An 18,878-nucleotide genomic window follows, 5' to 3' on the forward strand; every position below is an offset into this window, starting at 1 on the left:
TGGTTAGCAGCCCAATGTGTAACCCATTACACCACCAGGGCTCCATTAAGAATATTGTTACCATCCTGTCGACTGCATGCCTCTCTTAAAAATATATATATATATATATATATATATATATATATATATATATATATATATATATATATATTGTTACTATATGTCAAAAACAGTAAGTCCCAACTACCTACCAGCTGAGGTGGCCCTGCCATGTGACCATAGCATAGATACAGTTACAGTTCACCTGGCTGAGTCACTTGTAAAATTAAGTACTGCCTAATCCCCCAAAATCCCTGTTGCCATAGAGTCAATTCAGACTGAGTGGCCCTACATTGGGTTTGTTAGGCTATAAAACTTTATAGGAGCAGACAGCCTCAACTTTCACCAGAGGAAAAGCTGATGGATTTGAACCACTGTATTTGCAGTTAGTACTTACCCAGAAGTGCCACCAGGGTTCCTAGTGAATTTTTTTTTTAATCATTTTGTTGGGGACTCATAGAACTCATCAAAATCCATACCTAGTGAATTTTTATTTGAGTGGTTTGCATTTTAAAATTTGTACATGAAGTAAGATGTATTGATTTTTTTTTTTAACTATTTCAAATTTGCAAAGTTTGACTGTTAGTATCTGGAACCATACTATAGTTTTTGTATCAACTAAAGATTTAATTTGGTTGTTTTAACAAAAATCTAATTAGCAATGCTTTAAACACGATAATGAATCGATTGATATAGCTAACATTGGGTTAATTTCTTAACAATGTTGGAGCCTAGGACACTTTAAGTCTCTTGAATTTTCTTCTTGGCGGTAAGATACTGTAGGCAGCACAGGTATCGATCCTATCTGTCATTGAGGAAACAAAAACTAAGAAGTACCTCCATCAGGTGTTTCAGAAACAATGTCTCATTTGACATAGATTCACTATATGATCACTGTAACTGTGATGAAACTGCTTCTAACCGCAACTTTTTCCAAGAAAGGGAGAATGAATCTTGGGTCAAAAGCAAATCTACCACAGCCTTGCTCTGGTCGGTCTCACACTCATCTTCATCATTTACACAGCACTACGTCACTTTATAAAGTGCAGTATCTCATCTGTTCACTCTGTGCTCTTGCTCATTTTCTTATTGGGAATTAAATGGAGGTTTACAGAGTCAGGTGAACAACCCATATGTGTTTTATTTCAACTCATCCTTTGCAATCTCGCCAATGCACTCTTACCCCACTTCCATCCTGCGTTTCCTGTTTCTAGTTCTCCTGCTTTCTTTTTTTTTTCCTCCTGCTTTCTTAGCCTTCTGAACTTGCTTTATCCTTGTGTAAAGGCTGTCCTTTTGATCTTAAGTGATTGATTATTTTAACATGGGGGGGGGGGTTAGTTCTCGATCTGAGGGATGGCTAAAAGGCCTAGTCTACGAGGGTCCACTGGTCTCTATCCGACCAGTAAGCCTAGTTTCTTTCATGATGAGCTTGGTTCTGCATTATTCTCTCTCGCTATCCAGAACCTTCTAATGTGATCCTTTTCAGAGCAATGGAAGTGGTAGCGGGGCACCATCTACTTCTGGTCTCAGGGTTATGGAGACTGGTGTTTATGTGGTTCATTAATCCATTGAACTAATTGTTTCCTTATGTCTTCTTTTCTCTAGATAAGGAGAGACCAATAGTTGCTTTTTAGATGGTTGCTCTTTTGAAATGTGTTATGTATACGAAAGGTTGTAAGGTTTTAAAGTGATGGAGCTAGAATTCAAACTCAGATTTGTCAGACTCTAGATCCTCTGCTTTTTCCATTATTTCCTTCCCCAGCCTCCTGAACTCTTCATCACAAAATTTATACAGCAGGACTCCAAAAAGTTTGTGGGGAAAATGCAGTTAAAAGATAATGGAATTTTTCCATGAACGTTTAAAACCCACTCATACATTGATTAAGTAGTTTTCTTCAGTTCTTTGCCCTATGTTTATGTTGCTATAGGATACAGTTTTCTCTGGAAATGTAAGCTATAAGAGAGGAAGACATGAATTAAGAGCTCCTTTACAGGTATACATGGTTGCAAAAGTCCATTAACTAAGCAAAGTAATAGGTTCTAGTGTTCTGATTGAAATCTTCAGAAAGCTAATACCTGAATAAAAAATGAAATTAAGAATGAGTAATAGTCATGATTATTCGGCCATAATTATATCAAGAAGATATTCCTAGAAGGAAACCATAATAAGGTACATGAAAATGAGAATATGTAAAAACTTTGGGAGGATTTGTTTTACTTTCTTTGGTAATTTGAGATGGTGTGGATTTTCATCATTGTTATAAATAGGACATTAATAGAACAACTGGGGGCCCAATTCTTCACAATTAAACATTTCTTTAGTGCAGTGGTTCTTAATCTGTGGGTCGCAAGCCCTTTGGGGGTTGAACGCCCCTTTCACAGGGGTTGCCCGATTCACAACAGTAGCAAAATTATAGTGATGAAGTAGCAACAAAAATAATTCTATGGTTGGGGTCACCACAACATGAGGAACTGTATGAAAGGGTCGCGGCATTAGGAAGGTTGAGAACCACTGCTCTAGTGGGACTCGCTTGCAATGCTATTTCTTCATACTAGTTAAAAGAGTTAACATTTTTTCTTCTTTTTTAAATGTCACATCAGGATATGGTTATGCAAGTTCTTCAGAAAACTAATAACAGAAATGTAGATGCAGCCATGGAATTTATTAGTAAAATTAATTACCAGGATCCTCGCCGGGAGCAGATGGCTGCGACAACTGCCAGACCGATGAAACCAGGTGATGAATCCAACATGTTTCCTAGTATCTTCTATAGTATAGCTTTTAAACCTTCACATATACCAAGTGTTTCTCCATAGAAATTGTTCAAAGCTCCCCTACAAATGAAAGTCTCAACTTAGAATAAGGACCCTGTAGCACTGACACCCATCTGAATTCAGGGTGCGGCCCGCCCTCACGGGGCACCGATCTTTGACAAGCAGCAGTCTAGGTTAAGAATCACTCCACTACTTTAGTGCAACTGACATGTCTCGTGCTTCCCACAAAGCGCATTGTAGAAGCTACTCTTTGCTGCCTATAATTTCTTACTGCGAAAATAAAACATGGTCCCAGTGGACTGTTTAGAAAGTAGATAAGCAAAAAGAAGACACCACCATCAATACCTAGAGTGTTCTGGTGTGTTTGCTTACCAGCCTTGTTTATATGTTTGTATTTTGATTCTTGTTTGGTTTGGTTTTTTCAGTGGAAAACAGGATCACACTAAGGCCTGCTTGAGTCACTTCCTGTACCGTGCACAATTTCCCATGTTGTTAAGTATTCCACAAAATATTTTTAGTAGCCACATTAAAATAGATGTATCACATAACCGATCTCCCATTTTTGGACATTGGCCCAGTTTCCATTTATTTTTCCCATTATAGATAACACTGCAGTAAATAGTCGTGGCGAAATCTTTTTCCATTCCTGCTAATTTTGTAAAAGTAGATTGTAAAAGTCTTGGAAGATATTAAGGGTTCTGATGCATAGTACTAGCTAGAAAGGTAAGATCAATTTGTAATCTTTATCAGTTTAATAATATAGGTGCAAATGTGTCTAAACCTAGGGGTTAGGATTTTTGTCTATTTAATGGCTAAAGAAATGCTACCTCATTTTATATTTATATTTTATTAGTGGTGAGACTGAATATTTATTATATTTAAATTACAATTTACTGCTTTTTTAGGTTGTGTTTGCCTTTTATTGATTTATAAGAAATATTTATTAGTTACTTGTTTGGTCATCTCCCTTTTCATTCAATAAATTTTTATTGGTCAACTAGTATTTCTGACCCTTTGGCTTTGGTTATAAAATTTTTTACCTTTTGTGGTGCTTCTATTCTTGGTCAGTTAATGAGAAAATACATGTAGAAGTGCAACTAGATGACTCTGAATGAAGGCGAGGGTTACTATGGACTCACTCATAGAATAAAGGTCGTTGTTACCAAATCAAGGAGCTCAGAGAACACATTCCTGAAATAGAGATGTAGCATAGCAGGAGCTCACTCATCTTTGCCTAGAAATTTTGAAGATAGCTTCCTAACCAACGGATTGGAAGATACCACAAAAGAATGTAGACATTTAAGCTAGAATCAAAAGATTGGACTGTGGATCATTAACAAATTATAGTATGGAAATTCCAGAATGCTTAATCTTGCTCATTGTACTTGGGTTAAGAGACAGAACAAGGGCTACATGGTTTAAAATCAGGAAAGGTATGTGTCAGGGCTGTATCAGTTTAGCATAGTTACTCAACCTGTATGCTGAACAAATAATTTAAGAAACTGGAACATATGAAGAAGAACAGAGCATCAGGATTGGAGGAAGGTTCATCAGCCTGCAGTATGCAGATGACAGAACCTTACTTGTTGAAAGCCAAGAGGACTTGAAACACTGATGAAGACCAGCGACTGCAGTCTTCAATATGGATTACACGTCAATCTAATGGTAGCAGAAATCCTCAAAACTCATTCTTAAGCAACATACATCATAAACAGAGGAAAAAATGGAAATTGCCCAGGATTTCATTTTATTTGGATCTACAATCAGTGTACATGGAAGCAGCAGCCAAGAAATGAAATGACACTGCGTTGGACACATGGACTGCAAAAGACTTCTGTAAAGTGTTAGAGAGCAAAGATGTCACTGTGAGGTCTGCCCGACTGAAGCAGCAGATACTGAAACACTGAAGCAGGTGTTCTCAAACACCTCCAATGCATGTGATAGCTGGACAATGAAAGCAAAAGGCCAGAGAAGAATCGATGCATTTGAATTGTGGGGTTAATGAAGAATATTGAAAATACCACGAACTGCCAGAAGAACAAGCAAATTTGTGTTGGAGGAAGTACAGCCAGATGCTGCTTAGAAGTGAGGGTGGCAAGACCCACGTACTTTGGGCATGTTATAGGGAGGGACCAGTTCCTGGAGAAGGGAATTGTGCTTGGTAGGTCAGTGAGGAAGAAGAACTCCCAAGCAGATGGATTGACAACAATGGCTGCAGAAGTGGGCTCTAACCTAGCAAGTATCGTGAGGATGGCACAGCACCAGGCAATGTTTCATTCTGTTGTACATTGAGTTAGGATGTGCAACATCTGCAGAAGGACTATGATTAATGGTGGTGGGATTATGCGGAACCACATCCTATGTACGGCTCCTTTGGCAAGGGTATGCAAGAAGTTGACAGTGGCAGGAGTTCTAAAATGAGAGTATCAGCTGTGGCTGTGGACACAGGGTCTGGCTATGTAGGACTGTTTCATTGGATTTATTTTTACCCCAAGAACAGCAGGAAGTTCGTGAATTATTCCAAGAAGAGAATAACATGATTGAATTTGTACTTGGGGGAAAAAAAATGGTAGCAAAATAAAATGTGGAGCGACCAGTGTTCCTTGGTGGTTCTGAGTAAGAGGGGGAGGCGAGAAAAGGATCCCTTTATAGAGACTAGTTATTTTGGCAGTGGGAAAAGTGTCAGCGATTGTGGACACAGTAAGCACGGCACAACCCGAGTATGAGTGCGCACTTATGGATGGGTATAGGCACATTGGTCTAGAGGTGCGTACATGGATGAGAACAGAGGGCAATATCTTTGAGTTTGTCTGAGGGGCTCTGGCGGCCCTGTTGGGTAAACATTGGATTGCTAACTGTAAGGGAGGTGGTTCAAACCCACCAGCCAGCTTGCGGGAGAAAGATGAGCCTATCTGCTCTTGTAAAGAATTACAGCCTTGGAAACCCTAGAGTTGCTATGTTGGAAGTGACTAGACAGCAGTGGTTGGGTTTGGGGTTATAGGTACATATAAATACAAATACCATATATAAGTGGATGCACACACATATCCATGGGAAACACAACTGTGAATCAGCAAACACAAGCAAACATTTTTTTAGCATTGTTTTTCTGGGTTTGAAGGTGTGAGACCATGACCTCATGGGACAACTCCGTCAATTGGCATAACGTAATTCACAAAAATCTTAATTTGTATCCTAATGAAGTGAATAGTGTCTGGGGTCTTCAAAGCTCACAAGCCTATGGGTCTACCTTGCCAGGAGCATAACCTGAGCACAACGACAAACAGGTCTATAGGAGCCATATCCTTCCTTACTCTTAGGCAGAAGAAGCAGATGGAGCCTAGTTACCAACACTAACCCTTCTGGCCAGGGCTGCAATAAGTGCTGCTAGATACAACAGGAGGCAAATAGTGGAGCAGAACTCAAATTCTTATTTAAAGAAAAGGCCAGACAAACTAGAAAAATTAGAGAACAGCACTCTTTGAACCCAGAACTAAGCCTATCTGAGATTCTTCTAATGAAATACTAAAGTGAACAGAAATACTTGTAAAGATACGAAAGTACTTCCAAAAAGCTGGAAAATTTTCTTTATCTTTTCATTCCATTTTCCCATGAACTTTTTGAAGCCTCCTTGTAATCTATCACTAAAAATGGTCAGTTTTACCCTTCTATTTCTTTTAATTCATTCACTTTTCTCCATTGCCACCTCCCCAATTCAAAAGTACCTCCATTCTCCAGGAACTGCTGGGTCTCCTATCAAGTCTACACACATCCACATTCTTATCCACAGCTGCTGGTTTTTTTTTTAAGACACAAATTCCATTTGATCTAAAATAGTCTACTGGTATTTGTTACCTTCATGGAAGGAAGTTGGTTGGTTGGCTGAGAAATAGAGAAGGGGGCTCCCTTGTATCTCTTGAATTTTGCAGCACAAGATTATTACCGAGTCAAAAATAAGTAAACATTTAAAAGGTAAAAATGAAACTGTAAACTGACATTTGATTTTTTTAAAATAATTTTGGAAAGATAATTGAATATTGTTTAGTAGTATCACCATTTAAAATCCTTTTTCTTTTCCAAAAATAATAGGTTAAAAATGTGTTTTTTTTTCTTCTCTCTCATCACCGTAGGGCTGGTCCAGCAATCAATTAACCGTAAACAAAGCTGGAAAGGTTCTAAAGAATCCTTAGTTCCTCAAAGACATGGCCCACCTCTAGGAGAAAGTGTATCATACCGTTCTGAAAGCCCCAACTCACAGGCAGAAGGAGGAAGACCATTGTCGGGATCCGGGATAGCAGCATTTGCTCAAGCTCACGCGAGCAATGGGCAGCGAGTGAACCCCCCACCCCCACCGCAGGTGAGGAGTGTCACTCCTCCTCCTCCTCCTCCAAGAGGCCATACTCCCCCTCCGAGAGGTACCACCCCACCGCCCCACTCCTGGGAACCAAGCTCGCAAGCGAAACGCTACTCTGGCAACATGGAATTCCTCATCTCTCGAATCTCGCCCGTTCCCCCCGGGGCATGGCAGGAAGGCTATCCCCCACCGCCTCTTAACGCCTCCCCAATGAACCCGCCCAATCCGGGACAAAGAGCCATGAGTTCGGTTCCTGTTGGCAGACAGCCGATCATCATGCAGAGTTCTAACAAGTTTAACTTTCCACCAGGGAGGCCAGGAATGCAGAATGGTGGTGGGCAAACGGACTTTATGATTCACCCCGCTGGTGTCCCTGCGGGCGCGGTGAATCGGCAGCCACCCCCGCCGTACCCTCTGACCTCAACTAATGGACAAAGCGCTTCGACGTTACAGCCGGGGGGGACTGCCGCCCCCTCGTCATATACAAATGGAAACATTCCTCAGTCCATGCTGGTGCCAAACCGAAATAGTCATAACCTGGAACTTTATAACATGACGGGGCCCGCCCTGCAAACCACGTGGCCTCAGTCGTCGTCTGCTCCTGCACAGTCATCCCCGGGCAGCGGCCATGAGCTCCCTCCGTGGCAGTCCAACATACCAGTGAGATCCAATTCTTTTAATAACCCATTAGGGAATCGAGCCAGTCACACTGCTAATTCTCAGTCGTCGGCCACCACCGTGACGGCCATCACCCCCGCGCCCATCCAGCAGCCTGTGAAGAGCATCCGGGTGTTAAAACCAGAGCTCCAGACGGCGCTCGCCCCGACGCACCCCTCTTGGATACCACAGCCAATCCAGACGGCCCCACCCGCGCCTTTCTCTGAGGCCCCCCCTTCAGCTCTGACGGTTATGGCACCTGTGGTTGAAGCGCCAACCTACCAAGGCCCACCGCCACCGTATCCGAAACACCTGCTGCCCCCGGGCCCTTCGGTCCCGCCGTACGATTCCATCAGCAAATCCAGCAAAGACGAGCAGCCGAGCGGGCCCAAGGAAGAGGAGGGTGAAAAAAGTTACGAACACGTTGATAGTGGGGACAAAGAGAAGAAACAGATTACGACATCACCAATCACTGTGAGGAAAAACAAGAAAGACGAAGAGCGAAGGGAGTCACGGATTCAGAGTTACTCTCCTCAGGCATTTAAGTTCTTTATGGAGCAACATGTGGAAAATGTACTCAAATCTCACCAGCAGCGTCTGCATCGCAAAAAACAATTAGAGAATGAAATGATGCGGGTAAAACTTTTTAAATGTTCTGCTTTTGATCATCTATGTGCTTGGTGCTTACTTTAAAATGTGGTGATCGGGTTTTCTTAAATTATGTTAGCGAAATATCACACACTTGTGAAAGTGAGTAAATGCAAAAGTACTTTTGGGTTATGGCATCATAATTTGAATTTTCAGGGTCTGCTTAGCATGTCTTAATAACTTCACAAAAAGTAAGAAGAAACTTTTTGTAGTATACAGTTTAGAAGTGTATAACTTCTCTGTGGAATTTGGACCAAGGGTTGCTTCCTAGGTTTTCCACATTATCTTACAATATTTAAAAATTGCCTAGAAAGCTCTAGGACTCACCTCTTGATTCACTTGAGACTTTTCTTTTTGGTTTGCAGTAAATTTTTGGATTTGTGACTTGACCCATCAACTAAGTCTTGTTTGAACGTCTCTCAGAAACGTTTCCCTTTGTTATTTCCCCTTCTCATTTCTTTTTGTATTGTACCGGAGAAAAGATGTGCTGAAAATACCAGCCCAGACCAAAAAAGGAGATCAGAATAAGTAAAGGCGTGTTTTAGATTAATCTGTGTATGATTCTAATCGATCTGGTGGTTATGAGTTATTATCAGGGTCTTGTCATCATCATCATTTTTGTTTTTATCATGTGAATAGACTCCTAATCTTGTATCTATATTACTCCTAATCCAAGAGGCTTAAATTCATGATTGATAGAAATTCCTCATGTAAATGAGTCATTCTTTGTTTGTTTATATGGAAATACTTTTATTTGATTTCATTTTTAAAAGATAGTTTTCCTGGTTATAAAACTCTTGTCAAAATCTATGAGTCATTCTTGACAAATGACTGTATATGTCTGCTATAAATTGAATTTTGTCAGATGAGAAAAACCAAGACAATGTATATGATTAACGCGTATTTTTGCTCTTAGGATTTCTCACTAAAGTCTGTCTGTATGTATTTCTTAGTTTATTTTTCCTTTTTCCTCTTCACTTTCACTAATAGCTGATTTAAACTTTTATGGTGTTGGAAGCTTTGCTGACTTCTGTAGCCTCCATTACTGTGTAGGCAAGTAAGATTTTAAGAGAAACAGTTCTATACTAAGACTGGCATGCCACTCTTCTTAAAGATTTTGCATGCAACTATGCGCATCCTAACAGAAGCATGAGGTTGCTATATTTGGACTAGTCTTGCATTTCTAGAATTAGAATCTGTCTTTTCCCCTTGAATTGTGTTTCTACCCTTTTTATTAGTTTCTGTTATTTTGTTACACCATTCCTGTATTCTAAAGGCAAGTATCTACTTAAAAGTTGTTTTTAATCTGCTTTTTGATACTTTGGTAACCAAAAGTTGAAAAGTTTTCTAAAAGACACTTTTGTGACCAGATTGCCTTTTTGTATAAGGTAGAAGACACTTAGTTTTGCTTCAGTGAGGGGCTGGGAGTCGACTCTTAGAGCTCTCCCTGTGAATGACTGTTGTCTGTGGCATAGTGGACTATGAATTAAACCCACCGGTCACTTTGAGGGAGACAGATGAGGCTGCCTACTCTTGTAAAGATTTAAAGTCTCAGAACCCCTCGGGGAAGTTCATCCTGTCCGTGGGGTCACTGTGAGTCAGAATCAACTTGAGGTCAGTGAGGTGAGGGCTACATCACGACCATCACTACCACTCACTGCCACCGAGGCCATTCTACCTCAGTCACCCTAGGTAGGGTTTTGAGACTGTAAATCTTAACTGAACTAGACAGCCTCATCTTTCTCCCAAGGCCTGTTAACGACCAACCCTCATGTTGGCCATGCAGCACTTATTGATGGCACTCCCAGGGCTCCTTGTCTGTTTATAAGGTGGCTTCGAACACTTTGTGGAAAGATGCCCTTATCTTTTGGTCTCCATTTTCCACAAACATTTTGAAACCCTCTTGTATTAAGAATGGGGACTGGGTGGTTAGGGTAAAAGCTTGAATTTTTGTTGCTTACAAGCATCAGATTTTGAGAATAAGTGAACTTACAGTGGAAGAGTGTTTTCATAAAGGATAAAATGGCAGGAAGAGGATTTGAGGCTGGGGTATTCCACAAAGAGCAGCAGGTAGTGAGGCGCTTTAGTAATGTGATTAGGGGTGGATATGCATGGATAGGTGGGTGAGGATGCATGTTAATAGGTACTTGATAGTGCACAGTGGGAACTTTTTTAAGTGCATTAGAGAGGAGACCAATTCTGACCACCGGCATCCTCCTCTTGCTCCCGGCAAGCACAAGCTGTCTGTAGACCTTGTAGAGCTTGTTAACTAGCCCTTAAGCTGCACTTTTGATAATTAATTTTCTCTGCAGTATATTCTAGACTTCTAACCTGCTTTATTAAAAGTAATTACACATTTAACTTTTAAATTTATGCCTGAATTTTTCAAGCTACCTCTTAATATTCAATATAGAAAGACAAATTCCTCACTTAATCTGGAGTTTATTTTCCTAGGTTGGACTATCTCAAGATGCCCAGGATCAAATGAGAAAGATGCTGTGCCAAAAAGAATCCAATTACATCCGCCTTAAAAGGGCTAAAATGGACAAGTCTATGTTTGTAAAGATAAAGACGCTAGGAATCGGAGCCTTTGGTGAAGTCTGTCTCGCAAGGAAAGTGGACACGAAGGCTTTGTATGCCACAAAGACGCTCCGAAAAAAAGACGTTCTGCTTCGGAACCAAGTTGCTCACGTTAAAGCTGAGAGAGATATCCTGGCTGAAGCCGACAACGAATGGGTGGTTCGTCTCTATTACTCATTCCAAGACAAGGATAATTTATACTTTGTGATGGACTACATTCCTGGGGGTGATATGATGAGTCTCTTAATTAGATTGGGCATCTTTCCAGAAAATCTAGCACGATTCTACATAGCAGAACTTACCTGTGCAGTTGAAAGTGTTCATAAAATGGGCTTCATTCATAGAGATATTAAGCCTGATAATATTTTGATTGATCGTGATGGTCACATCAAGTTGACTGACTTTGGCCTCTGCACCGGCTTCCGATGGACTCATGATTCTAAGTACTATCAGAGTGGTGAGTAAAATTGTAATCTGTGTTCTAGTTTGTGTCTGTCGAGCGGGTTTAATGCCATGAAATGTAAGCTGGTACTGTCTCTGGGTCAGATCTTGACTACTGCTTGGACTTGGGTGCATTCTTTTTTTTAATCGTTTTATTAGGGGCTCATACAACTCTTATCACAATCCATACATACATCAATTGTGTAAAGCACATTTGTGCATTCATTGCCCTCATCATTCTCAAAACATTTGCTCTCCACCTAAACCCCTGGCATCAGCTCCTCATTTTTCCCCTACCTCCCCGCTCCCCCCATCATCATTAACCCTTGATAATTTATAAATTATTATTTTGTCATATCTTTCCCTGTCCAATGTCTCTCTTCACTCACTTTTCTGTTGTCCGTCCCCCAGGGAGGAGGTCACATGTAGATCCTTGTAATCGGTCCCCCGTTTCCAACCCACCCTTTCTGCCCTCCCAGTATCGCCACTCACACCACTGGTCCTGAAGGGATCATTCGCTCTGGATTCCCTGTGTTTCCAGTTCCTATCTGTACCCATGTACATCCTCTGGTCTAGCCAGACTTGCAAGGTAGAATTGGGATCATGATAGTGGTGGGGCGTGGCGGGGGAAGCATTTAGGAACTAGAGGAAAGTTGTATTTTTCATCATTGCTACATCGCACCCTGACTGGCTCGTCTCCTCCCTGAGACCCTTCTGTAAGGGGATGTCCAGTGGCCTATAAATGGTCTTTGGGTCTCTACTCCACACTCCAGTCCTCATTCACTATGATAGGATTTTTTTGTTTTGATGGTGCCAGATGCCTGATCCTTTCAACACCTTGTGATCGCACAAGCTGGTGTGCTTCTTCAATGTGGTCTTTTGTTTCTGAGCTAGATGGTCGCTTGTTTACCTTCAAGCCTTTAAGACCTCAGGCACTATATCTTTTGATAGCCGGGCACCATCAGCTTTCTTTGCCACATTTGCTTATGCACCCATTTGTCTTCAACGATCGTGTCAGGGAGGTGAGCACACAATATGATATGATTTTTTTGTTCTTTGATGCCTGATAACTGATCCCTTCGGTACCTCATGATCACACAGGCTGGTGTGCTTCTTCCATGTGGGCTTTGTTGCTTCTGAGCTAGATGACTGCTTGTTTAACTTCAAGCCTTGAAGACCCCAGACGCTATATCTTGTGATAGCGGGGCATGATCAGCTTTCTTCACCACATTTGTTTATTTACCTGCTTTGTTTTAAGCGGTTGTGTCAGGAAGGTGAGCATCATAGAATGCCAATTTAATAGAAGAAAGTATTCTTGCATTGAGGGAGTACTTGAGTGGAGGCCCAGTGTCCTTCTGCTACCTTAATACTAAACCTATAAATATATGCACATATATCTATTTCCCCATCCTCATATGTAAATATATTTGCATATGTACATGCCTTTATCTTGACCTCTATAAATGCCCTTTGCCTCCCAGCTCTTTCTTTCCTCTATTTCCTTTGACTTTCCTCCTATCCCACTATCGTGCTTAGTCCCCTCCTGGGTTTCAGCAATTCCTCTTGGTTACATTACCCTTGATCACGCCCTGCCAGGCCTCCCACATTGGGTGCAATCTTTGAACCATTAAAAAAAAAACTCACTCGCTGCCATCAAGTTGTTTCCATCTCATAGCAACCTTAAATGACACAGTAGAATTGCCTCTGTGTGATTCTGAGATTGGCAGTCTTCACAGGAGGAGAAAGTTCTTTCTCCCTCTGAGCAGCTGGTGGTTTATAACCGCTGACCTTCTGTTTCACAGCCTAACTTGTAACCCACTGGGTCACCAGGGCTCCTTTTCTAGATACTGTCAGAGATGTGAGTATAACACTTTGTGAGGACTAAATACTTAGACCTCTAAAATTGAATGAGTATGTTAGATTTGGTTATTTCTAAGTATCATTAGCATTTGTCAGGTAAAACCTTTGTTATTTTGAAATACTGTACAAGTAAAAACATTTAAAAGATCATTATAAAATATAACTTCACAACCACCATTCAATTTAAGAACTAGAGTATCAATGATTGAAAACACATCAACTATAAAAACCGTTTCTAGCTCTGACTCATGCTAAATAATCTTTTTCCCTTCCTTTGTCCACTGAGATGGTTATTACCTCTGAACTTTGTAACCAGCACCTGGCTTTTCTCTCTACTTTGGCCACGTCTTTATCTGGGTGGTAAACTATGTATACACACACACACACATATATGTATGTATGTAATTTCACTTTACCTACATATGAGCTTTTGTTTAAATGTAACTTTTTAAAAATTTACTAATGGGGAGTTAATGCATACATCATTCCATGGTTTAATCACATCAAGCAGAATTATACAATTGCTACCACAATGTTTCCAAATAAATATAACTATTTTGTGTGTATTCTCCTATGTTGAATAAACTATCGTTGAGTCAATTGTGACTCATAGAGACCCTATAGGACAGGGTAGAACTGCCTCCATGGGTTTCCAAGACTATAACTATTTAGAGCAGTAGAAAGCCTCATTGTTCAAGTGGAGCAGCAGGTGATTTTGACCTGTTGACCTTGTGAGGAGCACAACATGTGACCCACTCTGCCACATCTCTGAAGTTTATCTCTGTTGCATGGAACATTCATGTATATTGCCTAGGTGCTTTCAGTCCATGACTTTATGCAATCTTTTCAAGGGGAAGCAGGATGAAGAAACTGAGGTTTGGTTTAATTGAAGTAACTTCCCGAGAAACCCCATGTGAGGTATGAGATGCAGGCTTTAAATCAGGTGTGTCTGATTACATGGCCCCAGTTAGTTCCACTGTACCACATTTCCTTCACCAAGATTCAGTGGGTGTTGAAGTGGCAGTAACATCTGTTGAGTTCCTACCGTGTACTAAGAAGCCTTGTTGGTTCAGAGGTTAAGCATTAGGTCTCTAACTGTGAATTCAGCAATTCAAAACCACCAGCCACTCTGCAGGAGAAAGATGAGGGTATTTGCTCCCACAGAAATTTATTTTCCACTGGTGAAACATAAGTTTTCTTCTAGTTCTTTAGTGCTTCTCTCCCCCACTCTCATAACCCCAGTTCTACCTGACAAATCCGGCTAGACCGGAGCATGTACAGTGGTACAGTTAAGAGCTGGAAACCCAGGACAGATTTGCCCCTCAGGACCAATAATGAGAGTAGAGATATGAAGAAAGTAAGGGGAAGGTGGGAGGAGAAACGGGGAACCGATGACAATGATCTACATATGACCCCTACCCAGGGGAGTGGGTGAAGGGAGACAGCAGTTGATGTAAGATATGGGGGGAAAAAACCTTATAAATTATCAAGGGTTCATGAGGGGGAAAACGAACTGATACCGTGGGCTCAAGAAGAAAGAAAATGTTTTGAAAATGATAATAGCAACATATGTCAAATGTGCTTGACACAATGGGTGGATGGATGGGTTGTGATAAGAGCTGTAAGAGGCCCCAATAAAATAATTTAAAGGGGGGCAGACAAAAGAAATTTATTTCCATTGTTGGAAACCCTATGGAGCAGTTATACTCTGTCCTAGAGGATCACTCACTATGAGCCAAAATTTACTCAATGGCTTTAGGTTTGTTTTCAGGGGTGGGATGAGGAGGGGGGGAGGATGTGGGTGAGTGAGAGATGCTATGTACTAGGTGCTTTGCTTAAGTTCTGATTAAACACGAGCTCCCAACAATCCTCTGATGATTATTAGGTGCTTCTGGGATCACAAAGAGATGAGGACATTAGGATAGGATGGAGCCATCTGAACCTACTTTAATACGTTCTGTGTAAAGCTGTTCATCTTCTCCTAGATTTCCTGGCTCTCTCGGAGTTCTTCTAGGCTGCGATGCCTAGGCCTGACTCCAGTCTTCTGCTTGAAATTCTTCATGGAGAGAAGTCTGTGCTCTGATCAGGCACCCAGGTGCATTCCAGTGGGATGTGTTTTGAAATCCTCTTTTCTAGGTTCCTGTGTGCAGCCCTATGGCTTTCAGTGCTATTTCTGTGTCATTGAAGGAACCCCGGAGGGGCTGGTTAAGCACAGGGCTACTAACCACACGGTGGTTCAAACCCACCAGCCACTCCTCAGGAGAAAGATGAGGCTGTGTGTTACCATAAAGATTTACGGTCTCAGTCTATGGCAACAGGCTGGTTTCTTTTTGTTTAGATGTCATTGATTTCCAGTCACTCCCTCTAGACCTAGACCATCCATCCCAGAAGTTCCAGAAGTCGCTATCCAACTGCTTACTGAAGAGCTTCACATAGGATGTTTTGATGTTTTCTTTTTGCTTTTTCACATGGATTTTTAATACACCTTTGATACTTTTAGCATTACTGAGAAAAGAACTCTTAATTCCTCACTCCCTGTCTCTTCTCCCTTCTGTCTTTCCCATTTGAGTAATTGTACCTTCAACACCCACCTGGTTATCGGTGATTGTTTTGGTCTACATTCATCCCAAATCAACAAGTCCTGTCTTCCACCAAAAAAGTGTACTGGCAATCTCTCTCCTTTGCTCCATATCCACGTCTCGCTCACCTGGACTAGCCTTCCACCCGGTCTCTGTTTTCACTCTCGTCTCCTCTCTCATCTCTTCTCCATACAGCAGCTGGAGAATTTATTTTTTGTTCTTAAAGATTATTCACATGCTGTCATTCTCTTGCATCAAACTCTCCAGTAGCTTCCCACAGCTGTCCATGGGGCCCTTGGAGATGGCACAAGCAGTTTGCCGTTGATGCCAGTGTAAAGACTGGCGGGTGGATCCACTCAGCAGCTCTGTGAGAGAATGACCGGAGAACTGCTTCTGTCAAGAGTACAGCCCAGAGACTCTGCTCTGGAACACATGGGGTCACCATGAGGTGGATTCAAATGGATGGCAGTGGGTTGGGTTGGGTTGGGTTGGGTTTAGTAGTTGGGAGTAAAATACAGAGCATTTCTTCTTGCGTTCAAAACCCATTTGCTCCTGTTCCATTTCTTTGCAATCCCCCTTTTAGCAGCCATGCTAGACTTCTCCCTGTTGCTCCTGTTTCTGTGTGGAATGTCTAGTCCTGCTTTTCAAGTGGTGGGGTTCCCCTTGTTTTATGCACCTTCGCTTAAATGTTACCTGTTTGTACTTCTTCCCCGACAGCCCACTTAGATGGAACGGTCTGGTCATATTTGTGACTTCACACCATTTTAATTCTCAGAGTGAGACAAGGCACAGTTGCTTCTGTCTGCATTTAGTGTTTGTGTTTTTTCTCCTAGAACATAAGCTGCCTGAGAGAACATTGGCTTTCTAGTCCCCTCTGGTCTGTTTCCACTGAAACATTACTTAAACACCTGAAATGCTGATCAGCTGTGCGTAGCACTTTGTATCGTGATGAAGAACAGCCAGAATAAGTCTCAATCTTACTTGCTTGTGACTTCTGTTGTCATCATTTAATTGTAAATAAGTTATGGAGTCTTAGCATGGTGTTTCCTAGTGTGAGGTTATCTTACTGGGATCTCAGGGAGCAGGCTCCAATGAGTAATTAACACCATGTGTGATTTGGCACATGCTGTGCCTTAGCTTGTCACAGGGGAGAACCTTGCTAACTCCAGACCAGTATGTTAAAAAAGTAAGCTGAAACTAGCATTGCTCTTGTCCTTGCCAATTCAATTGTATCTTTTTGCCATCCAGGTGACCATCCACGACAAGACAGCATGGATTTCAGTAACGAGTGGGGTGACCCTTCCAACTGTCGCTGTGGGGACAGATTGAAGCCACTGGAGCGGCGAGCAGCACGTCAGCACCAGCGGTGCCTAGCACATTCTTTGGTTGGGACTCCCAATTATATTGCCCCGGAAGTGCTGCTGCGCACAGGTAAAGCGCTTATTTGTGTCATAATCTCAGTATACTTTTAGACTAGTTTAGACTTGCACTAGAATGGACACAATTTTCAGGTTCATAGTAAAAACTATTGTTTACAGAGTAAACTGGTGATTTCTTGTTGGTTTCGATTTTATGACTCCTGAGTGGTTTTTCTAAGTGCTTTGGCGCTAACTTTGTAATTTTATCGTCTGACTGTAGGATATACACAGTTATGTGACTGGTGGAGTGTTGGTGTCATTCTTTTTGAAATGTTGGTGGGACAACCTCCTTTCTTGGCACAGACACCTTTAGAAACACAAGTGAAGGTAAGTCATAGACTCTGGCCAGCAGTTACCCCTGGTGAGGAGGTGGACCTCTTAACCACTACCTAAGTCCCAAAGAATCACCTCGGCTCCAGTTACAAGACCATGACAGTGCTCACAGCATTTGATCCCCATGAACAATATAGCTTCTCAGTACTTAAAGAAAGAATTCATATGAAGAAAAAGATCTGCCTTGGAGGCAGTGGACTATTGACAGTGGTGGTGAAAATTTAATAGCTCAAGTGACTGACTACCAGGAGGTGCTCTGGTGGTGGAGTGGGTTACATGTTGACCTCCTAACCACAAGGTCAGCACTTGGAAACCATCAACCTCTCTGAGGGAGGAAGGTAAAGACTCTCTGTTCCCTTCAAGATTTGCAGTTTTGGAAATCCACAGGGTCTGACAGTGAGTCGGGATTGAATCGGTATAGGTGAGGTGTTTTGTTTGTTTTTATAATGGCTACCAACTGGTGAAAATGCAGGCGTCTCTTAGGACTGAACTGCACATGGGAACATGATGGTTTCCCCGACCACAATAGATTAGTGAAAGCAGACCCGTTGAATGCAGCTTTAAAATCTGGACAGGCGCTTGAACTAGCTAAATGAGGACCCTGAGAAATGAGTATTAACAGACAGGTTGGGAAGAGCGTGAGAACACAAAGAGCCACCCAGCCTGGTGGTGAGTTTACCACGCTTTCCGCATTGACATCCTCAACCTAGACTCCTGGTAGCCCAAGAGAGGAGAACCTCAACCCAGACAGCACGTGTTCCAGGAGTGGGGAAGGGCTTCCATGGCAGAGGCGATGGCAATACGGATCTGTCACCCACTGCTCAGGACTCAGGGCCCTGCAGGACCCAGCCAAACTGCTCCAAAGGGTTTCCAAGGGTATAAAGCTTGATGAGCAAAGTGTCATATTTTTGAGTTAGAATTGCCAACTTTTCCGTGAGCCCAACACTTAACTTTAAGGGCCTGTAGGTACCGGAAACTCAGATGATTATACCGTAAGTAGTACCAAGTGAAGGGACAAATCCCTGCTACGTTTCTTTCTTGATCTTCTTGCCCAGAAATCAGGAGAACTTCAGTAAGGGGTCAAAACACTGCCTAAGTCCCCATAGTCCCCACCTGGCGACTGGACAGCACACAAAGGCTTTTAAAGTGAAACTGATGTCAAAATTACAAACTACCAGAAGCAGGCTGGAACTG

At 41.9% G+C, this 18,878-nt stretch overlaps 1 protein-coding gene across 1 annotated transcript in view; it reads left to right on the forward strand.

The window, feature by feature from the left end:
• LATS1 (large tumor suppressor kinase 1) overlaps positions 1-18,878 on the forward strand; it is a 41,494-nt gene that overhangs the window by 17,091 nt on the left and 5,525 nt on the right. The window contains exons 3-7 of the mRNA XM_075554397.1: positions 2,641-2,776; positions 6,945-8,461; positions 10,928-11,510; positions 17,182-17,364; positions 17,572-17,678. Of these exons, the coding sequence (XP_075410512.1) occupies positions 2,641-2,776; positions 6,945-8,461; positions 10,928-11,510; positions 17,182-17,364; positions 17,572-17,678 (2,526 nt within the window). The remainder of the gene's footprint in view (positions 1-2,640; positions 2,777-6,944; positions 8,462-10,927; positions 11,511-17,181; positions 17,365-17,571; positions 17,679-18,878) is intronic.

The sequence above is a fragment of the Tenrec ecaudatus genome, chromosome 7 (assembly GCF_050624435.1).
Source record: "Tenrec ecaudatus isolate mTenEca1 chromosome 7, mTenEca1.hap1, whole genome shotgun sequence".
NCBI lineage: Eukaryota > Metazoa > Chordata > Mammalia > Afrosoricida > Tenrecidae > Tenrec > Tenrec ecaudatus.